Source organism: Pan troglodytes, chromosome 1, assembly GCF_028858775.2.
Source record: "Pan troglodytes isolate AG18354 chromosome 1, NHGRI_mPanTro3-v2.0_pri, whole genome shotgun sequence".
Lineage (NCBI taxonomy): Eukaryota > Metazoa > Chordata > Mammalia > Primates > Hominidae > Pan > Pan troglodytes.
This window is the reverse complement of record NC_072398.2, coordinates 29,068,578-29,091,251: the sequence shown is the minus strand read 5'-3', so window position 1 is coordinate 29,091,251 and position 22,674 is coordinate 29,068,578. Positions and strand designations below refer to the sequence as shown.

The following is a 22,674-nucleotide window of genomic DNA, read 5'->3' as shown; positions in this document are numbered from 1 at the left end:
CTACACATCCACAGGGTGCAGTAAAAGCAACCGCATCAGTCTACAGTGTACCTGGGTGTTTTCCCCAATTACCCTACCACATTTAATTAAAAATAAATGCAGCCTCAGTTGAAATCCTAAATGCTAATACGCTCGTCTGGGTTATTTCTTCTGAACTCGATAAAACGTAAGGAAAATTTGACTCAAGTGAACTGAGGATTTCTCCTGAGAGGAGGGAGAGGACAGGAAAGGAGGTAAGAAAAGGAGTTGGGGGAAAAATGCTAAAAGAGAAGCGACGACAATTGGATTTTAAGTTTTAAAATCTTATTTCCACGAGCAACTCTCGCTCTCCGGGGGAAAAGGGGAGAGGTGAGTTGACTGGGAGTTCATGCCTCTGAGAAAAAGATCCGAAGCGGAGCCTCGTGTTGTCTAGCCCGGGCTCACACTGCGCCTCCCTCCATGCCCGGGAAAACCATCTTCAGGAGCAGATGCACCTGCCGGGGACACGGGGCGAGGGGTGCGGAGCCCCCTCCACGTACAATTCTGGGGCGAGGGGCAGGTCCAACATCCCAGATGGTGACCACCACTGCGCAAAGCCGGGGCGCAGCGACCTTCCACGCCCTGCACCCTCCCTGGCTGATGCAACCCACACAGGTCATTGGTCTCGGCCCCTTACCTAGCGGAGGGTCTCCTGAATTCACGGTCAGAGAGAGCGTCGCCATCTCCACCAGTCCGCTGGTCCACCTGTCAGTACGCCTGGCTCGTGCCAGAACCACGCAGGACCCCGCGAAAAGAAGAAGATGCAACGTGTGCGCGTACCCGACGCCGCCGCAGCCTTCGCTCCGCCCCTGCGCCGCAGCTACTGCCGACACCGCGCACGCCGCGGTGCGACATCGTCGCGCGCCGTCTTCGTCCCTGCCCGCAGGCTCCAGAGCCTGCTACCCCTCCTCTTGGCCGCCAGGGTTAGAACGGCCTGCGTGGCCTTTCGTGCTGCGGTGGGAAAGACGCTGAAGTGGACGGGACTTTACGACACTTCGTCAAGTCAGCAGGTCGTAAAACAGCAGGTTGTAAAACCGTCTTTAAGATGGGATAGGCGTTTATGTGAAGCACGAAACAAACGCATGCACTGTCTTTATGTAAAAAGAAAAGTCCTGGAAGCATACATACGATAGCCATGATTACGTTGGGAATGGGAGAAGTTTTTCTCGTTGTTTATTTCATACATTCCCCCCCGTTTTTTTTTTTTCCAAAACAAGAACGTATTTTCAAGAGTTATTTGCGTGTTGAAAATAATGGTTAAAGGAAATATAAAAGACTCTAAAAATCACTGCAGGCCGGGCGTGGTGGCTCACGCCTGTAATCTCAGCACTTTAGAAGGTGTAGGCGGGCGGATCACCTGAGGTCAGGAGTTCGAGACCAGTCTGGCCAGCATGGTGAAACCCCATCTCTACTAAAAATACAAAAATTAGCCTGGCATGGTGGTGGGCCCCTGTAATCCCAGCTACTTGGGAGGCTCAGGCAGGAGAATCGCTTGAACCTGGGAGGTGGAGGTTGCAGTGAGCCGAGATCGTGCTACTGCATCCAGCCTGGGCGACAGAGTGAGACTCCTTCTCGAAAAGAAAAAAAAAAAAAAATCACTGCAGAGGCCGGGCGCGGTGGCTCAGGCCTGTAATCCCAGCACTTTGGGAGGCCGGAGGCGAGCGGATCTCGAGGTCAGGAGTTGGAGACCAGCTTCACCAACATGGTGAAACTGTAGAGACGGGGGTCTCTACTAAAAGTACAAAAATTAGCCGGGAATGGTAGCGCGCACCTTTAATCCTAGCTACTCGGGGAGCTGAGGCAGGAGAATCGCTTGAACCCGGGAGGAGGAGGTTGCGGTGAGCCGAGATCGCGGCACTGCACTCCAGCCTGGGCGACAGACTGAGACCCCGTTTCAAAACAAACAAAAAATCACTGCAGATAGGCGCAGTGGCGCGCTCCTGTAGTCTCAGCTATTAAGAAGGCTGAGGCAGGATCGCCTGAGCCCAGGAAGATGAGGCTGTAGTGGCCTCGCCGTGGACTTGCCTGTGAGTAGCCACTACCCTCCAGCCTGGCCGACACAGGGAGAGACCTGATCTAAAAAACAAAACAAAAAAAACCTCCGATGCCGCCCCCAATCATGGAGTCCACAGGTGTTTTTTTCAGCGTCTCATCTGATTCTCCCTTTCAAATCCTTTGTGACGGACGTGCATGCATGAGCTCCAGAGATACTCCAAGGTGTATACACACATTCGTGTGTGTGAGCTGCACCCATATTTCAAGGGCTGGTGTTAAAGTACGGGGACCCGGGATGGATTCCAAGAACCATCTCAACCACATCCTCGCCTACACTTTTTCTTAACCTCCCCAAGACATCCTTGTTTTCATTAGGGAGGGCCCCTTAGATTACATCTCCCATGAGACTTGAGGCCAGGCGCGGTGGCTCATGCCTGTAATCCCAGCACTTTGGGAAGCTGAGGCGGGCGGATCACCTAAGGTCGAGAGTTTGAGACCAGCCAAGCCAACATGGAGAAACCCCATCTCTACTAAAAATACAAAAAAATAGCTGGGTGTGGTGGTGCATGCCTGTAATCCCAGCTACTCGGGAGGCTGACGCCGGAGAATCGCTTGAACCTGGGAGGCAGAGGTTTCGGTGAGCTGACATCACGCCATTGCACTCCAGCCTGGGTAACAGGAGCAAAACTTCATCTCAATAAAAAAAAAAAAAAAGAAGCCTACTTTCAGGATAGTGGGACTTACAGCAGAAAGTCTTAGGTCTTAGAGTTACCATCTTGTTGGATGCTTTTACTAGTTCCAATCATTTTTTAGTTATGTTGGATTTTCTAGGTAAATATCATTTTCTTCCTATCCAAAATTTACATGACCTATATCTTATCTCTTTCATTGGCTAGAACTTCCAGAATGATGTTAAATGGGAGCAATAATAGTGTCGAATAAGAGAGTATTTGCTTTGTTCCTGACTTTAGTGGGAATGCCGCTAATGTTGCATTATCAAGAATAGTGTCTGTGGCCGGGCACAGTGGCTCGCACCTGTAATCCCAGCACTTGGGAGGCCGAGGTGGGTGGATCACCTAAGTAGAGGACTTCGAGACCAGCCTGATCAACATGGTGAAACCCTGTCTCTACTAAAAATACAAAATTAGCTGGGTGTGGTGGTGCATGCCTGTAATCCCAGCTACTCAGGAGGCTGAGGCAGGAGAATCGCATGAACCTGGGAGCTGGAGGTTGCAGTGAGCAGAGATCATGCCACTGTACTCCAGCCCGGGGCAACAGGAGCAAAAAGTCCGTCTCAAAAAAAAAAAAAATGTTAATGAAAAGTGTCTGTAAGCCAGGTGTAATGGCTCATACCTGTAATCCCAACACTTTGGGAGGCTGAGGTAGGCAGATCACCTGAGGTCCGGAGTTCGAGACTAGCCTGGTGAACATGGTGAAACCGCGTCATTTTACTAAAAATACAAAATTAGCCTGGAGTAGTGGTACATGCCTGTAGTCCCAGCTACTCAGCAGTCTGAGGCAGGAGAATCACTGGAACCCAGGAGGCAGAGGTTGCAGTGAGCCTAGATGGCACCATTGCACTCCAGCCTGGGCAATAAGAGCAAAACTTTGTCTCAAAAAAAAAAAAGAATAGTGTCTGCTAGGTTGGCTGCAATGGCTCTTGCTGGTAATGTCAGCACTTTGGCAGGCCCAGATGGGAGGATCACCTGAGACCAGGAGTTTGAAGGTACAGTGCGCTATGATCGCGCCACCGCACTATAGCCTGGGTGACAGAACAAGACCCTTTCCCTGAAAATAAAAATAAAAAAAGAATAGTGTTTGCCGCTGGTTTCTTATATATTCTTAGGTTAACAGGGTTTTTTTTTTTTTCTTTTTGAGACAGAGTTTCGCTCTCGTTGCCCAGGCTAGAGTGCAACGGCATGATATTGACTTACTGTAGCCTCGGACACCTGGGTTCAAGTGATTCTCCTGCCTCAGCCTCCAAAGTAGCTGGGATTATAGGCACCTGCCACCACGCCCAGCTAATTTTTGTATTATTAGCAGAGATGGGATTTCATCATGTTGGCTAGGCTTATCTCGAACTCCTGACCTGAGGTGGTCTGTCCGCCTCGGCCTTCCAAAGTGCTGGGATTACAGGCCTGAGCCACCGTGCCCGGCCCTGGATTCTTTTTAAAATCAAGAATGGGTATTGGATTTTCACTCCTTATTATTGTGTACATAAACAGGAGATACAGAGATGAAAGGCGAAGTCCCTGTCCTCAAGAAGCCTTTTTTTTTTTTTTTTTTTTTTTTGAGATAGAGTCTCATTTTGTTGCCCAGGCTAGAGTGCACTGGCATGATCTGGGCTCACTGCAACCTCCGCCTCCCTGGTTCAAGCAATTCTCTTGCCTTTGCCTCCTGAGTAGCTGGGATTACAGGTGTGTGCCACCATGCCCAGCTAATTTTTGTATTTTTAGTAGAGACGGGATTTCACCATGTTGCCCAGGCTGGTCTCGAACTCCCAACCTCAGGTGATCTACCTGCCTCAGCCTCCCAAAGTGCTGGGATTCTGGGCTGGGATTACAGGTGTGAACCACCACGCCCAAACTTTTTTTTTTTTTTTTTTTTTTTTTTTAGACAGAGCAGGCTGTAGTCCAGTGGCATGATTATAGCTCACTGCAGTCTCAATCTCCTGGGCTCAAGCGATCTTCCCACCTCAGCCCCCCAAGTAGCTAGAACTACAGGCATGCTCACCATGCCTAGCTAATTTTTTATTTTCTGTAGGTATGGGGTCTATGTTGCCCAGGTTGGTCTTGAACTCCTGGACTCAAGCAATACTCCTCCCTCAACTGCTCAAAGTAGTGGGATTACAGGCATGAGCCACCGTGCCTGACCAAGAAGGCTACAGACTTTGGGAGGCCAAGGTGGGTGGATCACCTGAGGTTGGGAGTTGGAGACCAGCCTGGCCAACATGGTGAAATCCTGTCTCTACTAAAAATAGAAAAATTAGCCTGGCGGGCATGGTGGCACCCACCTGTAATTCCAGCTACTGGGGAGGCTGAGGCAGGAGAATCACTTGAACTCAGGAGGTGGAGGTTGCAGTGAGCTGAGATTGCGCCACTGCACTCCAGCCTGGGCAACAGAGCAAGACTGTGTCTAAAAAACAAAACAAAACAAAACAAAAACACAAGGTAAATAAAAATTGCTACACAGTGAGATATATGTAGCAATAGAAATATGTTCATATTAAAAACATTTTGGGGCCGGGGTGCAGTAACTCACACCTGTAATCCCAGCACTTTGGGAGGCTGAGGTGGGTGGGTCACTTGAGGTCAGGAGTTTGAGACCAGCCTGGCTAATATGGTGAAACCCCATCTCTACAAAAAATACAAAAATTAGCTGGGCTTGGTGGCACATGCCTGTAATCCCAGCTACTCTGGAGGCTGAGGCAGGAGAATTGCTTGAGCCCAGGAGGCAGAGGTTGCAGTGAGCCGATATCGCATCACTACACTCCAGCCTGGGTGACAGAGTGAGATGTGAGACTCTGTCTAAAAAAAAAAAAAAAAAAATTGAAATGAGAGTAAAAATAATAAAGTTTGCAGAAAGCACAAAGATAGCTCAGAAGATGGAAGATGATTATCCATGTTGAGTGAGGAAGGACAGACAGAATGGTAAAGGAAAGCTTTGGCTAAAAGATGGCATATTTGGCTGGGCACAGTAATATACCTATAATCCTGTATGCCTGTAATTACACCTGTAATCCTAGCACTGTGGGAAACCGAGGTGGGAGGATCACTTGAGGCCAGAAGTTTGAGATCAGCCTAGGTAACATAGCAAGGCCCTGTCTCCACAAAGAAAAAAAAAATTAGTTGGGTGTGGTGGTTTAAGCCTGTAGTCCCTGCTACGTGGGAGATTGAGGCAGGAGGGTCACTTGAGTCCACTTGAGGAGTTTAAGGTTGCAGTGAGCTATGATCATGCCATTGTATTCAATCCTTGGCAACAGAGCAAGACCCTGTCCCCCCCACCTCAAAAAAAGTATATTTAAGGGGTGGGGAAAAAAAGGGGGTAAAAGAAAAATATGAGCTAAAACCTGAAGTCATGAAGCTGTGTGTACTTGGAAAACTCTGACCGGTTCGTTATTGCCAGAATATAAAATCTTTTGGAAGTAAGGGACTAAAAGGCTGGAATGTAGGCAGACTAAATTAGGAAGAGTTCTATATATCATGCTGAGGAGCAAGATTTTATCTTATGATAGAAAGTCGGTGAAAAGTTTTAGGCAGGAGCAGGAGATGTGATTAGGATCATATTTTACAAGGATGACTTCGACAATAATATAGGAGATGACTTGGAGTGCGCAGAACTGGCATTAGGGAAACCAGTTAAGATGTTATTACAACAGTCCATATGAGAGAAAATAAAAGATGATGGCCTGAACTAAGGCAGTGGAATAAGATCTGAGAATAGAGAACAAGTTTCAGATATATTTAGGAGGTAAAATCAGTAATGACAGACGAGATGTTTGGGGAGGTAATGGTGAAAGAAGCAATTTTTAAATTTTTTTTTCTTTTTGATACAGTCTCCCTCTGTCACCCAGGCTGAAGTGCAGAGGCACAATCTCAGCTTGCTGCAACCTCCGCCTCCCAGGTTCAAGCACTTCTCATCCCTCAGCCTCCCAAGTAGCTGGGATTACAGGCGTGTGCCACCACATCCAGCGAATTTTTCTGTATTTTTGGTAGAGATGGGGTTTTGCCATGTTGGCCAAGCTGGTCTCAAACTCTTGGCCTCAAGTGATCCACCATCCTCGGCCTCGCAAATTGCTGGGATTACACTGCACCCGGCCGAGAAGCAAATTTGCCTAGGTTTATTCCTAGATTTCAGCTGGATAAATGGGTGGATGGTTATGTCATTATCAAAAGAGGGAAGACGAGAGGAAACAGAGTTGGCAAATTATTTGGTTCTAGACTGATTTTTTGAGATGTCTGTAAGATATGTAGGTGAAAATATCCTTTACAAATTGCAGATTATAATAATATAATAAAATCTGGGGCTCAGTTGAAATGTTTTGCTGAAGGTGTGAGTAGTTATTAAAATGGATGAGATAAGCCTGGAGAAGAAGATACAGAGCTATGCTATACAGTGTGGTAGGCACTAGACACATACGACCATTTTCTTTTTTCTTTTTCTTTTTCTTTTTTTTTGAGATGGAGTCTCACTCTGTCGCCCAGGCTGGAGTGCAGTGGCGCAATCCCAGCACACTGCAACCTCCGCCTCCCAGGTTCAAGCAATTCTCCTGCCTCAGCCTTTCAGCCTTCTTAGTAGCTGGGATTAAAGGCACACACCACCACACCCAGCTAATTTTTGTATTTTAGTAGAGACGGGATTTCACCATGTTGGCCAGGCTGGTCTTGAACTCCTGACCTCAGGTGATCCACCTGCCTTGGCCTCCCAAAGTGCTGGGATTACAGGCGTGAGCCACCATGGCTGGCCTCATTTTATTTTTTCTAACAGCGTCATTGAGATATAATTCACATACCATAAAGTTCACCTATTTAAAGTGTATAATTCAGAGTTCAATCATCACCACAATTACTTCTAGAACATTTTATCATACCCTAAAGAAACTTTGTACCCTTTGGCAGTCACTTCCCATTTCCCCTCAACCCTTGAAATATTTTTAAAAAATGTTTAAGGATGTAGATGACTTGACCCCTACCTGCATCCCCAATCTCATTTCTTTTTTATAATTTTTAATACCCAAGTTCTGCTTCAGGATCTGTCCCAACCTCATTTTATAACACTCTGCCCCTTGTTCATTTTACTTCAGCCACTGTGGCTTCCTTTAAGTTCTTTTTCTTTGTCTTCTCAGAGATGTTGTTTGCTTGCTATATACACTAGAGATCTCAGCTCTTAGTGTGCCTGACCAGACATCATCTCCACGGAAAACATACTCCTATTTTTATGTACAGAAGATCCTCTTTCAACCCTCCAACCCTACCCCAGTTGCTTCCTAGCTCATCTTCCTGATTCCATTTATAGCATTTACCACAATCTAAAATTTTATTTACTTATTATCTGTCTTGTTTCACAAGAACACATGCTCAACAAAGGAACAGACTTATGGTCACTGTTACATCCACTGTTGAATGTTCAGTACCTGGCTGGGCAAGGTGGATCACACCTGTAATCCCAGCACTTTGGGAGGCCGAGGCGGGTGGATCACCTGAGGTCAGGAGTTCGAGACCAGCCTGGCCAACATGGTGGAACCCCAACTCTACTAAAAATTCAAAAAATTAGCCAGGCGTTGTGGCGGGCACCTGTAATCCCAGCTACTCGGGAGGCTGAGGCAGGAGAATCGCTTGAACCTGGGAGGCAGAAGTTGCAGTGAGCCTGGGCAACAAGAGTGAAACTCTGTCTCAAAAAAAAAAAAAAGAATGTTCAGTACCTATGTTCAGTGCCTAACACATAGTAGGTGCTCCATAAATATTTGTTCAATGAATGGAGGCCATGGTAAGAGAAAAGATAGTATTTTAGGGGAACTTTAAATGGTTGAGCATGACTACAGTATAGGTTAGGGTCAGAGTTGATGCTGGAGAAGGAAGAAGCCATTAAGAGCTTCATATATCATTATAAGGAGTTTGCATTTTATCCTGAAGGCAAAGGAAAGCCATAAAATATTTTGAGTAAGGGGAATGGCATTACATTTGATTTTTAAAAATCACTTTGGGCCCAGTGTGGTAACTCACGCTTGTAAAATCACAGCGTTTTGGGAAGCTGAGGTGGGCGAATCCCTTGAGACCAGGATTTTGAGACCAGCTTGTGCAACATGGTGAAACCCCATCTCTATAAAAAATATACAAAAATGAGTCAAGCTTTTTTTTTTTTTTTTTTTTTTGAGATGGAGTCTTGCTTTGTCGCCCAGGTTGGAGTGCAGTGGCATGATCTTGGCTCACTGCAACCTCCATCTCCTGGGTTCATGCAATTCTCCTGCCTCAGCCTCCCAAGTAGCTGGGATTACAGGCATGTGCCACCATGCCTGGCTAATTTTTGTATTTTTAGTAGAGACAGGGTTTCACCATATTGGTCAGGCTGGTCTTGAACTCCTGACCTCAAGCAATCCACCCACCTCAGCCTCCCAAAGTGCTGGGATTACAGGCGTGAGCCACCACGCCCCGCTTAGCCAGGCGTTATTGCGCAAACCTGTAGTCTCAGCTACTTGGGGGGTGCTGAGGCAGGAGAATTGCTTAAGCCCAGGAGGTCAAGGCTGCAGTGAGCTATAAGCACACCACTGCGCTCCAGCCTGGGTGACAGAGCGAGACCCTGTCTCAAAAACAAAACAGAACAAAACAAAAAAATCACTCTGGAGATGACGTGATAAATGGATGCGAGAGAGATAGATGGGTTACAGTGTAGGCAGAAAGATTAGTCAAGACACTGCAGGGATCTAGGGAAGAAATAACGGGGTATAACGGTATAAATTAATGTAATTAATGTAGAGGCAAGAGTAATGGAGAGAGGATTTAGACTCCTACATATCTCACTTACATAAATTGGGTTTTCATATAGGAACCTGAAGAAAATACCTTCAAAGTTATTTTCGGCTGGGTGTGGTGGCTCACACCTGTAATCCTAGCACTTTGGGAGGCCGAGGAAGGTGGATCACCTGAGGTCAGGAGTTCAAGACCAGCCTGGCCAACATGGTGAAACCCCTGTCTCTACTAAAGATACAAAAAATTAGCCAGGTGTGGTGGTGGGCCCCTGCTACTCGGGAGGCTGAAGCAGGAGAACCTCTTGAACCCGGGAGGCAGAGGTTGTAGTGAGCTGAAATCATGCCATTGCACTCCAGCCTGGGTGACAGAGTGAGAGTCCATCTCAAAAAAAAAAAAAAAAAAGTTATTATCTTAGGGCTGGGCGCAGTGGCTCACACCTGTAATCCCAACACTTTGGGAGGCCAAGGCAGGCGGATCACCTGAGGTCAGGAGTTCGAGACCAGCCTGGCCAACATGGTGAAACCCCATCTTTACTAAAAATACAAAAATTAGCTGGGCGTGGTGGCACATGCCTGTAATCCCAGCTACTCAGGAGGCTGAGGCAGGAGAATCGCTTGAACCCGTGAGGTGGAGGTTGCAGTGAGCCAAGATTGCGCCCCTGCACTCCAGCCTGGCGACAGAGCGAGACTCCGTATTAAGAAATATATAAATAAATAAAAATAAAGTTATTCTCTTGTTACACTTAGATTTTTAAAAAATTAGGTTTAGTCCACTATTTACAGATAGAGAACTCCATTCGTAGAGGGAAGCAGATGGATTCAGGTGATGATTTTCTAACTTGGCCAATTATCAAGATCACCTCATGGGTTTGTAAAATAATTTCTGGAGGGGTCGGGGCAAGAGTGAAGAACTGTTTAGACATAATCATTCAGACATCTCTGTAAGGCATCTAGGTAGGTTTTGGGGTATATAGATCTAGAGTTTGAGAGTTCTAAGCTAAAGATTTTGGATTAATGAGCAAAAGCGCCACAAAAGTCACACAGGTGGATTAGATCCTCTGGTGAGAAAGGAGAGAAAGCATAGGCCAGGTGCAGTGGCTCACACCTATAATCCCAGCACATTGGGAGACAGAGGCAGGAGGATTGCTTGAGGCTAGGAGTTCAAGACCAGCCTGGGCTGTATAGCAAGACCCCATCTCTACCAAAAAAAGAAAAAAAAGAAAGGAGAGAGACTAGAACAGAATCTTGGTAAACAGTGACATTTAAGGGAAGGAAGACAAAGAGAAAGCAATAAAGGAGACTGAGTAGGAGTGGCTAGGTGAAAAAAGAAAGCCAGGACAATGAGAAGAGTTACAGGGGGGAGGGCTCAAAGGTGTCAAGACCACAGAGACCTCTTCCTGCTAGATTATGACACTTCTATAAAATAATACTATATTACTTTATCTAGTGAGTCCTAGAGTTAAATGATTATCAGTCCCTGAATTTCTTAAAATATACAGAAGCAGGCTGAGCATGGTGGCTCATATTTGTAATCCCAGGACTTTGGGAGGCCAAGGTGGGCAGATCATGAGGTCAGGAGATCGAGACCATCCTGGCTAACACAGCGAAACCCCGTCTCTACTAAAAATACAAAAAATTAGCCAGGAGTGGTGGCACGTGCCTGTAGTCCCAGCTACTCGGGAGGCTGAGGCAGGAGAATCGCTTGAGCCCGGGAGGTGGAGGTTGCAGTGAGCCGAGATTGCACCACTGCACTCTGGCCTGGGTGACAGAGAGTGACTCTGTCTCAAAATAAATAAATAAATAAGTAAATACACACACACACACACACAAGCAAAATTGTTGGGATAAACCCTGTGAATTTTTATTTTTATTGTTTGAGACAGAATCTCGCTTTGTTGCCCAGGCTGGAGTGCAGTGGCACGATCTCAGCTCACTGCAACCTCCGCCTCCTGGGTTCAAGTGATCCTCCTGCCTCAGCCCCCCAGTAGCTGGGATTATAGGCACGCACCACCATGCCCGGCTAATTTTTGTATTTTTAGGAGAGACAGGGTTTCGCCATGTTGGCCAGGCTGGTCTCGAACTCCTGACCTCAGGCGATCCACCCGCCTCGGCCTCCCAAAGTGCTGTGGTTACAGGCATGAGCCACTGCGCCTGGCCTGTGAATCTGCATTTTAAAAGAATCTTCCTAGGTGATTCTGATATGCAGTTGAGTTTCGGAACTGTTAATTTAAACCACTTGTTTGATTTGAAAACAGATAATTTTAATTAAAAGCAATGGACAGAGACCTAAAAATAAAAATCTACGTATATTAGCAGAATAATTTTGATAGTTTATGTTATAATCTCTCATTGGAAGGAACAGAAGCAAGTACTTAGCTTTCCACAATTAAGCCTTATAATGATGCCACAAGAATAAACTAATCCCCAAAGTCGAGAATGTATAATTTTCAAATACTTTTTTAAAAAGCTGGTGAATAACAAAGAGCTAGGATTAAATAATTTATTAAAAAAAAAACTTTTCTCATAAATCTGTTTCATAAGCATATATAATAACATCATATATCTTCTTAATTGGAGTAGAAACGTTTTTAAAATTACTGTGAAAAACAAGAGTGAGATTCCAGAAACAATTGTGCCCTAAAGAAATCTGGTGTAGGCCAGGTGCGTTGGCTCACACCTGTAATCCCAGCACTTTGGGAGGCCGAGGCGGACAGTTCACAATGTCAGGAGATCAAGACCATCCTGGCTAACACGGTGAAACCCTATCTCTACTAAAAATACAAAAAATTAGCCAGGCGTGGTGGCGGGTGCCTGCAGTAGCAGCTACTCGGGAGGCTGACGCAGGAGAATGGCATGAACCCGGGAAGCGGAGCTTGCAGTGAGCCGAGATCATGCCACTACATTCTAGCCTAGGCTACAGAGCGAGACTCCGTCTCAGGAAAAAAAAAGAGAAATCTGGTTTAGAAGATAGGAATGTTGATTGAACACTGACCTGAACTGTCAATTGGAACTAAAGCTTTTTCTCATTTCTCCACCTAAATACAGGAAAACAAATATAACATATTGAGTTTATAAGTTCTCCAGACGTCAAAATTGGTCTGGTTGATTAATCAAGTTAAATTATTTAATTCTATTTTCTATTCCTAAATATAATAACTAAATATAAATCACTGCTCAACAATGAATAAAGGTGGAACTCTAATTCTACCCAATTAATCTTAAAATGTATTATTTTGAGAACCAAGTCTTTCTCCTAGCTAAGTAAATGAAACTTTAAGTACTTTTTGGGTGTTTTTTTTTTTTTCTGAGACAGGGCTTAACTCCTGTCACTCAGGCTGGAGTGCAGTGGCACGATCTCAGTTCACTGCAACCTCCGCCTTCCGGGCTCAAGAGATTCTTCTGCTTCAGCCTCTCAAGTAGCTGGGATGACAGGCGCATGACAGGATGCCCAGTTAATTTGTATTTTTGTAGAGATGGGGTCTCACGATATTGCCCAGGCTGGTCTCAAACTCCTGAGCTCAAGTGATCCACCTGCCTTGGCCTCCCAAAGTGCTGGGATTACAGGCGTGAGCCACCGCGCCCGGCCAAATGAAACTTTCCTTTAAGGAACAAGTGCATTTTTAATAGATTCTGGAACTCGGCTTGCATAGTAGTCATAATTCCTCAGTGTGGCCAGGACTCCTGCAGAGTTCATATGCTTCACATCCTTGTGGTACTGAAGAACATTCCCATGGATATCGGTTAACTTGCCTATAGAAAAACATCAATCAATCAATTAATCAATCAAGTTAGTGGCTAATTGGATTGTGGTTTTTCTAGTTATTTTTAAGTGCCTTTTGCTTCCTTATCCAATAGTAGCCAATAAATTCTGGATAAAATAATGAGTGTCCATAAAGGTTAAGTTTTAATTCACTTGAAATTTAAGACTACAGAACAATTTTAACTAACTAAAGGATACAAAATTATTTTTTCTCTGATTAAAATTAATTTTATTTAGCATTTTCTTTTCTTTTTTTTTGAGATGGAGTCTTGCCCAGGCTGGAGTGCAATGGCACAATCTCAGTTACTACAACCTCGGTTCACCACAAGCCCAGGAGTTCAAGGGTGCAGTGAGCCATGATTGCGCCACTGCATTCCAGCCTAGACAATAGAGACCCTGTGTCAAAAAAAAAAAAAAAAGGCTATAAATAAGGGATAAATTAAATTAACTGTATGCAGATCAAAGTTCAAAAAAAAAGAGACTATAACTAAAGTAAAACTTGCTGAAAATCTACTCTCTCATCCATCTATCATATGAGGGGTTTGGACTGGATAATCTCTAAGCTGCCTTCTAGCTTTTATATCATAACAGTCTAAGTAAAATAATATTACTGAGATATTATGTCTTAGCATGATATAATTGTAGAAAAACTATGAATTTCCTAAAATAAAACAGACTAACCTCCCACAGCATGTAAAATAACTTCTGGAGCACAAGTATCCCACTTCTTACAACCAGGACTTGCAAATACATAAGCAGAGGCTTTGCCTTCAATCAGCTGAATAATCTGTAAGGGTAAAAATAAGAATTATCCTTTGATAATAGAAAGAATAATTGAAAGTCATGAAAAGATTGAGGTACAGATAAGAAAAACTGCTTGTTTCTATCAAGGATATTTAATCAGTTCCTCTGTTAAACTTAGTTAAAGCTTTTAGCAGGTTTAAATTATACCAGTATTATGAAGAAATACATAGAATAAATGCATAATAATATAGTGATACGAAGAAAAAATAATGGTCAAAAAAGCTACAAAGAGGATATCTGAACTGTCTCCATATTCCAAGTTACATAAAGTAACATGTTCCTTTTATTCACGTTGTTTTTCTTTTTTAGTGTAAAAGCAATATACATTTACAGCAGAATTAATTCAAGTTTTTTTCAACATCTAAAAAATTGACCATTTATTAGAGGGCTGCGCATGGTGGCTCACTCCTGTAATGCCAGCACTTTGGGAGGCTGAGACAGGTGGATCACTTGCAGCCAGGAGTTTGAGACCAGCCTGGCCAACATAGCAAAACCCATCTCTACTAAAAATACAAAAAATTAGCTGGGTATTGTGTTGCATGTCTGTAATCCTAGCTACTTGGGAGGCTGAGGCACGAGAATCGTTTGAACATGGGAGGTGGAGGTTGTAGTGAGCCAAGACTGCACCACTTCACTCCAGCCTGGGTGACAGAGCGAGACTCTGTCTCAAACAAACAAACAGCACTCCCCTCAAAAAAAAACCCTGACCATTATTAAATAAAGGACAGAGAAGTATCAAGCAGTACCATAATGTATAAATTGTAATAGATCCTAACAGATGTGCAATGTGACTAGTCTAACAAATACTTTCATAAGTCTTGGGATCACACGTATTGCCATTTCACTACCAAAATACAAACTTTTTTTTTTTTTAAATATTTGAAGAGATTTATTCTAAGCCCAATATGAGTGACCATGGCCCATGACACAGCCCTCAGGAAGTCCTGAGAACATGTGCCCAAGGCAGTGGGGAGCAGCTTGGTTGTATATATTTTAGAGAGGCATGAGACATCAATCAAATACATTTAGGAAATACATTGATTTGGTCCAGAAAGGTGGAACAACTCAAAGCGGTGGGGGTGGGGAGGCTTCCAGGATATAGGTGAATTTAAGTATTTTCTGATTGACAATTGATTGGGTTTGTCTAAAGACCTGGGATCTATAGAAAGAGAATGTTCAGATTAAGATAAAGATTGTTGAGACCAAAATTCCTTTGAAGTCTTATAGTGGCTGTCCTTAGATACAATAGGTGACAAATGTTTCCTAATCAGATTTTAGTTAATCTCTTTAGGATTTGGAGGGTCTGAAAGAAAAAGAGCTAGCTATGTTAATAGAGATGCTTTACAGATGCAGATTTTTCCCCACAAAGAACAGCTTTGCAGCGCCACAAAATACAAACTTTTATAGAGTCATCCTAACAATTCCTCTAATACTGATACACAACTGAGATCACTGCTAGAACTTGCATGACTCTAAATGGTAACCTGCTATCAAACTTTCACTAGTCAATTGACTTTTTTTGGTTATAGTGTAAAATAATTATTATTATAAAACTCAGACTCTACTAGAAATACAAAAATTAGCCAGGTGTGGTGGCAGGCACCTGTAATCCCAGCTACTCAGGAAGCTGAGGCAGGAGAATCGCTTGAACCCGAGAGGTGGAGGTTGCAGTGAGCCGAGATTGTGCCATTGCACTCCAGCCTGGGCAACAGAGTAAGACTCCGTCTCAAAAAAAAAAACAAAAAACAAAAAACTATTCAGAAGATACATAAGTAGGACCAGAGTGATAGGATGTGAGGAAGGAAGGAGTCTAGGATGACTTTCAGGTGTTTGGCTGGATCAGTTAGAAAAATGGTGGTGCCATTAGTGGGATAGTAAAACAGGGAGAGAAACACATCCAGAGGTGGGTAGAAAGAGGATGAACTCAAATTGGACACGCTGAATTTGAGATACCTGAGGGATGTCATCATAATGATATCTAGGGGACAATCAGATGAGAAGACATCAGGGCTAGGGATGTAGATCAAATTGTGTCCCGTTTCATAATTCTCTCAGCAGGTTGGAAACCTGGATGAAAGAATGGGGGAAATAGATAGGAAGTGGGCAGGCAGGCCAGATCTTAGAGTCTGTAGAAGGTCTAGGAAATAATCTAAGAGGGTCCTTGGGAAAATAAGGTCTTTGGCAAGAAGCATGGAGTCATCCTGATGACTTTCATTAACATTGAACTCTCTCAGATTAAAAAAAAAAAAAAAAACTTGATTCTTAAATTTATTTTTAAAATTTAAATGCTGCTGAAATGTACAAATTATAGTCTTTACTCCCATCTCTTTAAACGCTTATTTCTTTTTTTTTTTTAATTATACTTTAAGTTTTAGGGTACATGTGCACAATGTGCAGGTTAGTTACATATGTATACATGTGCCATGCTGGTGTGCTGCACCCATTAACTCGTCATCTAGCATTAGGTATATCTCCCAATGCTATCCCTCCCCCCTCCCCCCACCCCACAACAGTCCCCAGAGTGTGACATTCCCCTTCCTGTGTCCATGTGTTCTCATTGTTCAATTCCTATTTATGAGTGAGAACATGCAGTGTTTGGTTTTTTGTCCTTGCGATAGTTTACTGAGAATGATGATTTCCAATTTCATCCACGTCCTTACAAAGGACATGAACTCATCATTTTTTATGGCTGCATAGTATTCCATGGTGTATATGTGCCACATTTTCTTAATCCAGTCTATCATTGTTGGACATTTGGGTTGGTTCCAAGTCTTTGCTATTGTGAATAGTGCCACAATAAACATACGTGTGCATGTGTCTTTATAGCAGCATGATTTATAGTCCTTTGGGTATATACCCAGTAATGGGATGGCTAAACTCTTATTTCATGTTTTTAGAAGTTGAGTATTTCAATGATTCACTTGCACTTCAGAGCAGATGACAGACATTTTTCATACCTTATTTCCTGCTCCTCCTACTCGCAGCACAGCATCGGGGTTCATAGCAGCAACACAGTCAGTAACCAACTTGTTGCTATGGGATCGAGTAGTTGTGATAATGTGTTTCCCAGCAGGGACTTCTTTCAGCTGAAACCCAAAGGCGCCTAAACCTAAAACTCCCCAGATTGTCCTCCCCAACACAGCATCTGGTCCTGCCTGTGTAAATGAGTGAAACAACAAGACTTGTGGTTATTTGGAGAAGAACGTTAGCCCATAAATGGAATATTCAGTTATATTAGCATCATGATTTAAAAAATAAAAACATGATAGCTGGGCGCGGTGGCTCACGCCTGTAATCCCAGCACTTTGGGAGGCCGAGGCGGGCGGATCACGAGGTCAGGATATCTAAACCATCCTGGCTAACACGGTGAAACCCCGTCTCTAATAAAAATACAAAAAATTAGCCTGGCATGGTGGTGGGTGCCTGTAGTCCCAGCTACTTGGGAGGCTGAGGCAGGAGAATGGCGTGAACCTGGGAGGCGGAGGTTGCAGTGAGCCAAGATCACGCCACTGCACTCCAGTCTGGGCGACAGGGCAAGACTCCGTCTCAAAAAACATGATAATGTTATAAAGTACAAGAACAATATCACTGGCAAAGAACTTTTCCTGAGAGAATCTGCTGATTATTATCATTACTGTTCTGGTTAACAGTTTCAAAGAACTTTTGGTTATTCCCTGGAATCCTTATAAACTGATTTCTGTTTATAATGTGCTGAAACATCATAAACTGATTACTGTTTCTCTGAATTATCTAATGATCTCTTTGTTGTATTTGAAAATGGCCATTTTCAGAAGGTACTAAGATCCCCAGGAAATGAAATACCATGTATTGATAACTACTTTTCATTATCCAAGAAATATTAAAAATCATGTTGCTACAGGAATAGGTAATGATGACAATGTATTTGGCTGCTATGGAGATAGGGCAACTGAATAGGCCAATACAATATTGAAGAGTAGCCATGGATAATGGGATCAGAGTTAAGATTTTGCTGACAATTTTAATAGCAAAATGACAATGATAATGCAATCTTAGAATCTATATTTTCCTTTGCAGAACTCAATTTCAACTACATTGTTATAACTATACACTTGATATAGAAAAAAATCTGTATTTCATGGAAAGTAAAACTGATACATAAAATGATTGATGCAAAGTCATCAAAATACAATTATATTAATATAGTAGACATATATTATAGAGATATACATATTGTACTGAACACCAAACATGTACCAGGCACCATTCTAAGTGCTTTACATGTATTGTCTCTCTTTCAATCCTCAAAGCACCCCCATGAAGTAGGTATTCTCATCCTTAATTTAAAGATTAGAAAAATGAAATGTGGAACCATTAAGTAACCTGACTAAAGGTTCTAAGAAGTTCATAACCAAAGATTGGCTCATCTGTCTTCAAAGATGATATTCTTAAACACTAAATTAGACTGCCTATGTTTACCTGTCAAATGTTTTCACACGCATCATCTTATTTGTCCTAGAGCAGTACCCTGGGTGTTGTTATTGTGAAATATACTTAGGTCGCAGGTTGGGTTCCCTGGGAAGCAGACTCTGAGGCAGCTGGTATGTTTGTTAGGAAGTGCGCTTGGTATCAACACCTGTGGAAGGAGGAGGAGGGTGTGGGCAGAGGGAAGAAATAAGCTGTGATGCAGGTACAGCAAGAGCTGACCCTACAGGGAGCTGTTCCTATGCGGGGAGTCTGGAGCTACAATAGCCTTTCAGGGTAGTCCCAAATTGGGATGAGATGTCAGGTCTTTAAACTCCTGCAATAATCAGTCACTGGAAATGGACTGCATTGGGAAGAGGTGTGGTCCTAGGTGAGACAGCTCTCCATTGGTAGGGCAATCCCAGAAGAGTCTGATGGCATATGGGGCAACAAAGGAGCCAAAGAACAAGCACTGGGTGCTCAGTATATGTTAATGTGCTTCCTCTGTTCCCATCTGAGTTTACACTACAGGAGAGGCTTGGAATCTAAGGAAGCTATTTATTTTTTTATTTTTATTTTTTTGAGACAGAGTCTTACTGTGTCGCCCAGGCTGGAGTGCAGTGGTGCGATCTCGGCTCACTGCAAACTCTGCCTCCTGGGTTCAAGCAATTCTCTTGCCTCAGCCTCCTGAGTAGCTGGGATTATAGGTGCATGCCACCATGTCCGGCTAATTTTGTATTTTTTTAGTAGAGACAGGGGTTTCACCATGTTGGTCAGGCTGGCCTCGAACTCCTGACCTTGTGATCCACCTGCCTTGGCCTCCCAAAGTGCTGGGATTACAGGCGTGAGCCACCACGCCCAGCCAAGAAACCTATTTATTAATGCAGCTCTCCAGTTATTCTGGAAAAAAATAAAGGAAAGAAAACAGTGGACACGAATATTTTGGGCCCTACAAGGTCATATTCCCTCTGTAAATGAACATCTAGGCAAAAAGGATGGGATCAAGGACTCTGGTGTCTTGGTGTGGTAAATGCAATCCCATGATGCAGCTGGCTTGCCTTCTTCTGTGCTCCTGACTCTCAGGCTCTGGCATTGTCTCTCTTTCAAAGGCTCCACACCAATTTTGGGAGGGTAATAAAGGCGAAAATTTTCTGACAATTAAGCTTCAATGGTTAAGAAACTGGCTTCAGTATGAAGATAGACTGAGTTTCTTCATGCTATTTCCTTTAAGTGTCTACTAGTTTCAGTATATGTTGGAAGCAATAATAAAGTTTGAATTGCTAAGTCTTTTCTCTGGCTCAGGAGGGCAATATAAAGTAATACAGTAGCAAGGTTTGAATTTGAGTTTGAATCTCAGTTCTGCCATTTACCAGCTGGGTGACCACAGGAAAGTTAATTGCCTCAGTTTCCTCTTTAAAATGGGGATAATAGTTTATTTAAAGGGCTGTGGTTAGTATTCAATGAAAGGATACATTTGAAACCCTTGAACCTGGCAGCATACAGTAAACTCTTAATAAATTTTAGCTATTATGGTGATGATGATTATTATTTAAAATTGAATCTTTAGCCTGAATACCACCAACACAGCTGAGCAACTTTTCTACTTCCATTTGTGGTAATGAATTTTAAGGCATAAGCAAGAGAAGCAAGAGAAAGGATAAACAGAGTGTCCAGAAGGAAAGTGGTACAGAGAGAGGTAATGAAGAGAAGCAGAACTGGAGAAAATGAACTGGTATGTGGGATGTACAATGACCACCTGGGGTACCACAAGTTGCCTGCTTCTTTTCTACCTACTAGTGGAGCCAAAACCCTAGCTATTTTTCTCACCTTTGCTTCATTCCTGTGTTCCCTGAACTGCTGCTTTTCATTGTTCTGTGGAAAATGAATACAATTTTTCTAATCTCAGAAAGAAGTGGTGAAAATTATTAACTCCTAAGCACTTAGATTTTTTCTTGATGAAAGGTACCATGCATTACAATGCTTTATATGAATTAAATGCCCCTTTTGAAAGTAATAGTATTAACTTAAAGTTTACATAAAAACCACAAACTTGTGTCTGTATATAACAGTATCAACATTAAAATCATATTTAAAGAATTAATAGACACAAGCAATTTAACCCCAGAGACTTTCTCAATAACATATAACTATTTTGGTAAATCCTAAGAAACACGATTCTTAATATAATTTATAATCATACGAACAGCAGGAAAAAACAAATTTATATTAGAAATAAAGCTTAACCTTGCTTTTAACTCAGAGTGGAAATTCAGAAGTAGTATTGCCCACTCTGATTACTTTGTTTCTCTAAAGTTCTATCAAGGTCACATTAATATAAATACCTTAACTACTTTATCTCAACAATTTCCTATACAATTTAATGCAATTTAATGGTACATTCTTGCTTTGAAATTACACTAGTCCCTTGCTTCTATGGAAGGCAATTTATCTGATGTGTAATAGAAAATCAAAGCAGATTAGAAGAGACAAGAAAAAAGAATGCAAGAGCATAGTACGTTCTGTTACCAACACTGACTGTAACTTAGGCGCTACACAGCGTTACCTGGAAAACAACAGGCCTAGCATCTTTTCTTAGTTGAAATGGTTCATTTCTTGAATGTGCTTCAGGAACCAATCATAAATCAGGTGTCTTGATGCCCAAGCTAATCAAGAACCCTATCAGTAATTCTCTCAACATTTATATTTGAATCATAAGGAATAAATTAAAAAATATATAATGCATTTAGTGTGTCTGTGTACATACACATGCATATATATACATACCCAGTACCAATGCCCCCAGCGATTTTGATTCAATAGGTCTGGGGTATGGCCTGGGAATCCATATTTTTAAAGGTTTCTCATCAGTTAATAGCATAGCTAAAAAAAAAGTTAAAAATAAATAAACAAATAAATAAAATTTAAAAAATGAAAAGTTCCCCAGGTGATTGCATATGCAACCAAGCTAAAAACCACTTGCTTAGGTAACATAAAGAATCAGATAACACTATAATTATTTATCTAATGAAATTACTTTGTATCATTTATAGTAATACCTCATAGTTGTAATATGGCTGGTTAATAACTCCTGCTATGGCTTTTCCTTCATAAGCAATTCCAATAAGAACTGTTACATTGTCAAGAAGACCTGCAAAGAAGAAATAAATATCAGTTATATAACTTGCTCATATTATGACTCATCATTACTACATCAATTGCTCCAAGTTAGTTTTGCAGTTAAGGTATGGAATTTGCAATGATTCATCCGTGATCAATCCTATTTATAGCAAAAGGCGTAAATGATAAGCAAGCTGGCCAGAAACAGCCATAGGATCTATGGCCACTTAATTGAATTGGCTATCATGGTCTCATTAGTACAATGTGTAAACCAACTAAATAAAGCAGCCATAATTCTGCAGCCATCATCATCAGATTCCTCTATGCCTCTTCCACCATCATCCAACTCATCCTTACCTGCCGAATCACTTTATATTCCTGGATTACACTCTAGACTTGTATTTCAAGCCTTTAAAACAGAGTTTCTCAAAGGGAGGCCCAAGGACTATCAAGCAGCATTAGAATTAACTGATGTACTTTTTATAATACAGATCTTCTCAGGCTCCTTCCCAGAACTAGTGAATCAAAATCTGGGAGTGGGGGACAAGACCTAAATAAGCTTTCTAGGTGCTTTTATACACATTAAAGTTGTCTAGAACTTCCTTATTTCACAATGGGTTCTACAGATGTTTTCAGCACACACACATACATACACATGTATACACACACTGTGATTCACCCATTATAGCGATGTCTCATTCAAGAACAGTAAAATAGTTTTTTTCTAGTAATTATGATAAATTTTTTAAGCCATGTCCTGAGAGCCAATACAAGAAAATTTATGTAGACCTTAATTTAATTTTATCATCATCATCATCATTATTATTCTTATTTTCTTTTTTTGAAACAGAGTCTTGCTCTGTCACCCAGGCTGGAGTGCAGTGGCATGATCTCAGCTCACTGCAACCTCTGTCTTCTGGGTTCAGGCAATTCTCCTGCCTCAGCCCCACAAGTAGCTGGGATTACAGACGTGTGCCACCAGGCCCAGCTAATTTTTGTATTTTTAGGAGAGAAGGTGTTTCACCATGTTGGCCAGGCTGGTCTTGAACTTCTGACCTAATTATCTGCCCAC

At 42.5% G+C, this 22,674-nt stretch overlaps 2 protein-coding genes across 14 annotated transcripts in view; both read right to left on the bottom strand.

Annotated features, from left to right (window-relative positions):
- The window catches only part of EPRS1 (glutamyl-prolyl-tRNA synthetase 1), a 78,137-nt gene extending 77,119 nt beyond the window's left edge, over nt 1–1,018 (bottom strand). Inside the window, exon 1 of one of the 2 annotated variants that reach the window (XM_009441507.5) lies at nt 656–1,018. In XM_009441507.5, coding sequence (XP_009439782.2) covers nt 656–701 — 46 coding nt within the window. In that variant the 5' untranslated portion in view covers nt 702–1,018. The remainder of the gene's footprint in view (nt 1–655) is intronic. The other variant, XM_063791810.1, reaches the window with a different exon arrangement.
- A 10,699-nt stretch (nt 1,019–11,717) lies between these two features.
- The window catches only part of BPNT1 (3'(2'), 5'-bisphosphate nucleotidase 1), a 31,514-nt gene continuing 20,557 nt past the window's right edge, over nt 11,718–22,674 (bottom strand). For 5 of the 12 annotated variants that reach the window (XM_009441510.5, XM_009441509.4, XM_009441508.5 and 2 more), the window contains 5 exons: nt 21,542–21,633; nt 20,313–20,357; nt 17,000–17,197; nt 13,920–14,025; nt 11,965–13,228 (listed from right to left, as the gene is read on the bottom strand). In XM_009441510.5, coding sequence (XP_009439785.1) covers nt 13,080–13,228; nt 13,920–14,025; nt 17,000–17,197; nt 20,313–20,357; nt 21,542–21,633 — 590 coding nt within the window. In that variant the 3' untranslated portion in view covers nt 11,965–13,079. Of the gene's footprint in view, nt 13,229–13,919; nt 14,026–16,999; nt 17,198–20,312; nt 20,358–21,541; nt 21,634–22,674 lie in introns of all 12 variants that reach the window. The other 7 variants (XM_003308750.5, XM_003949697.5, XM_009441511.5 and 4 more) reach the window with 2 other exon arrangements.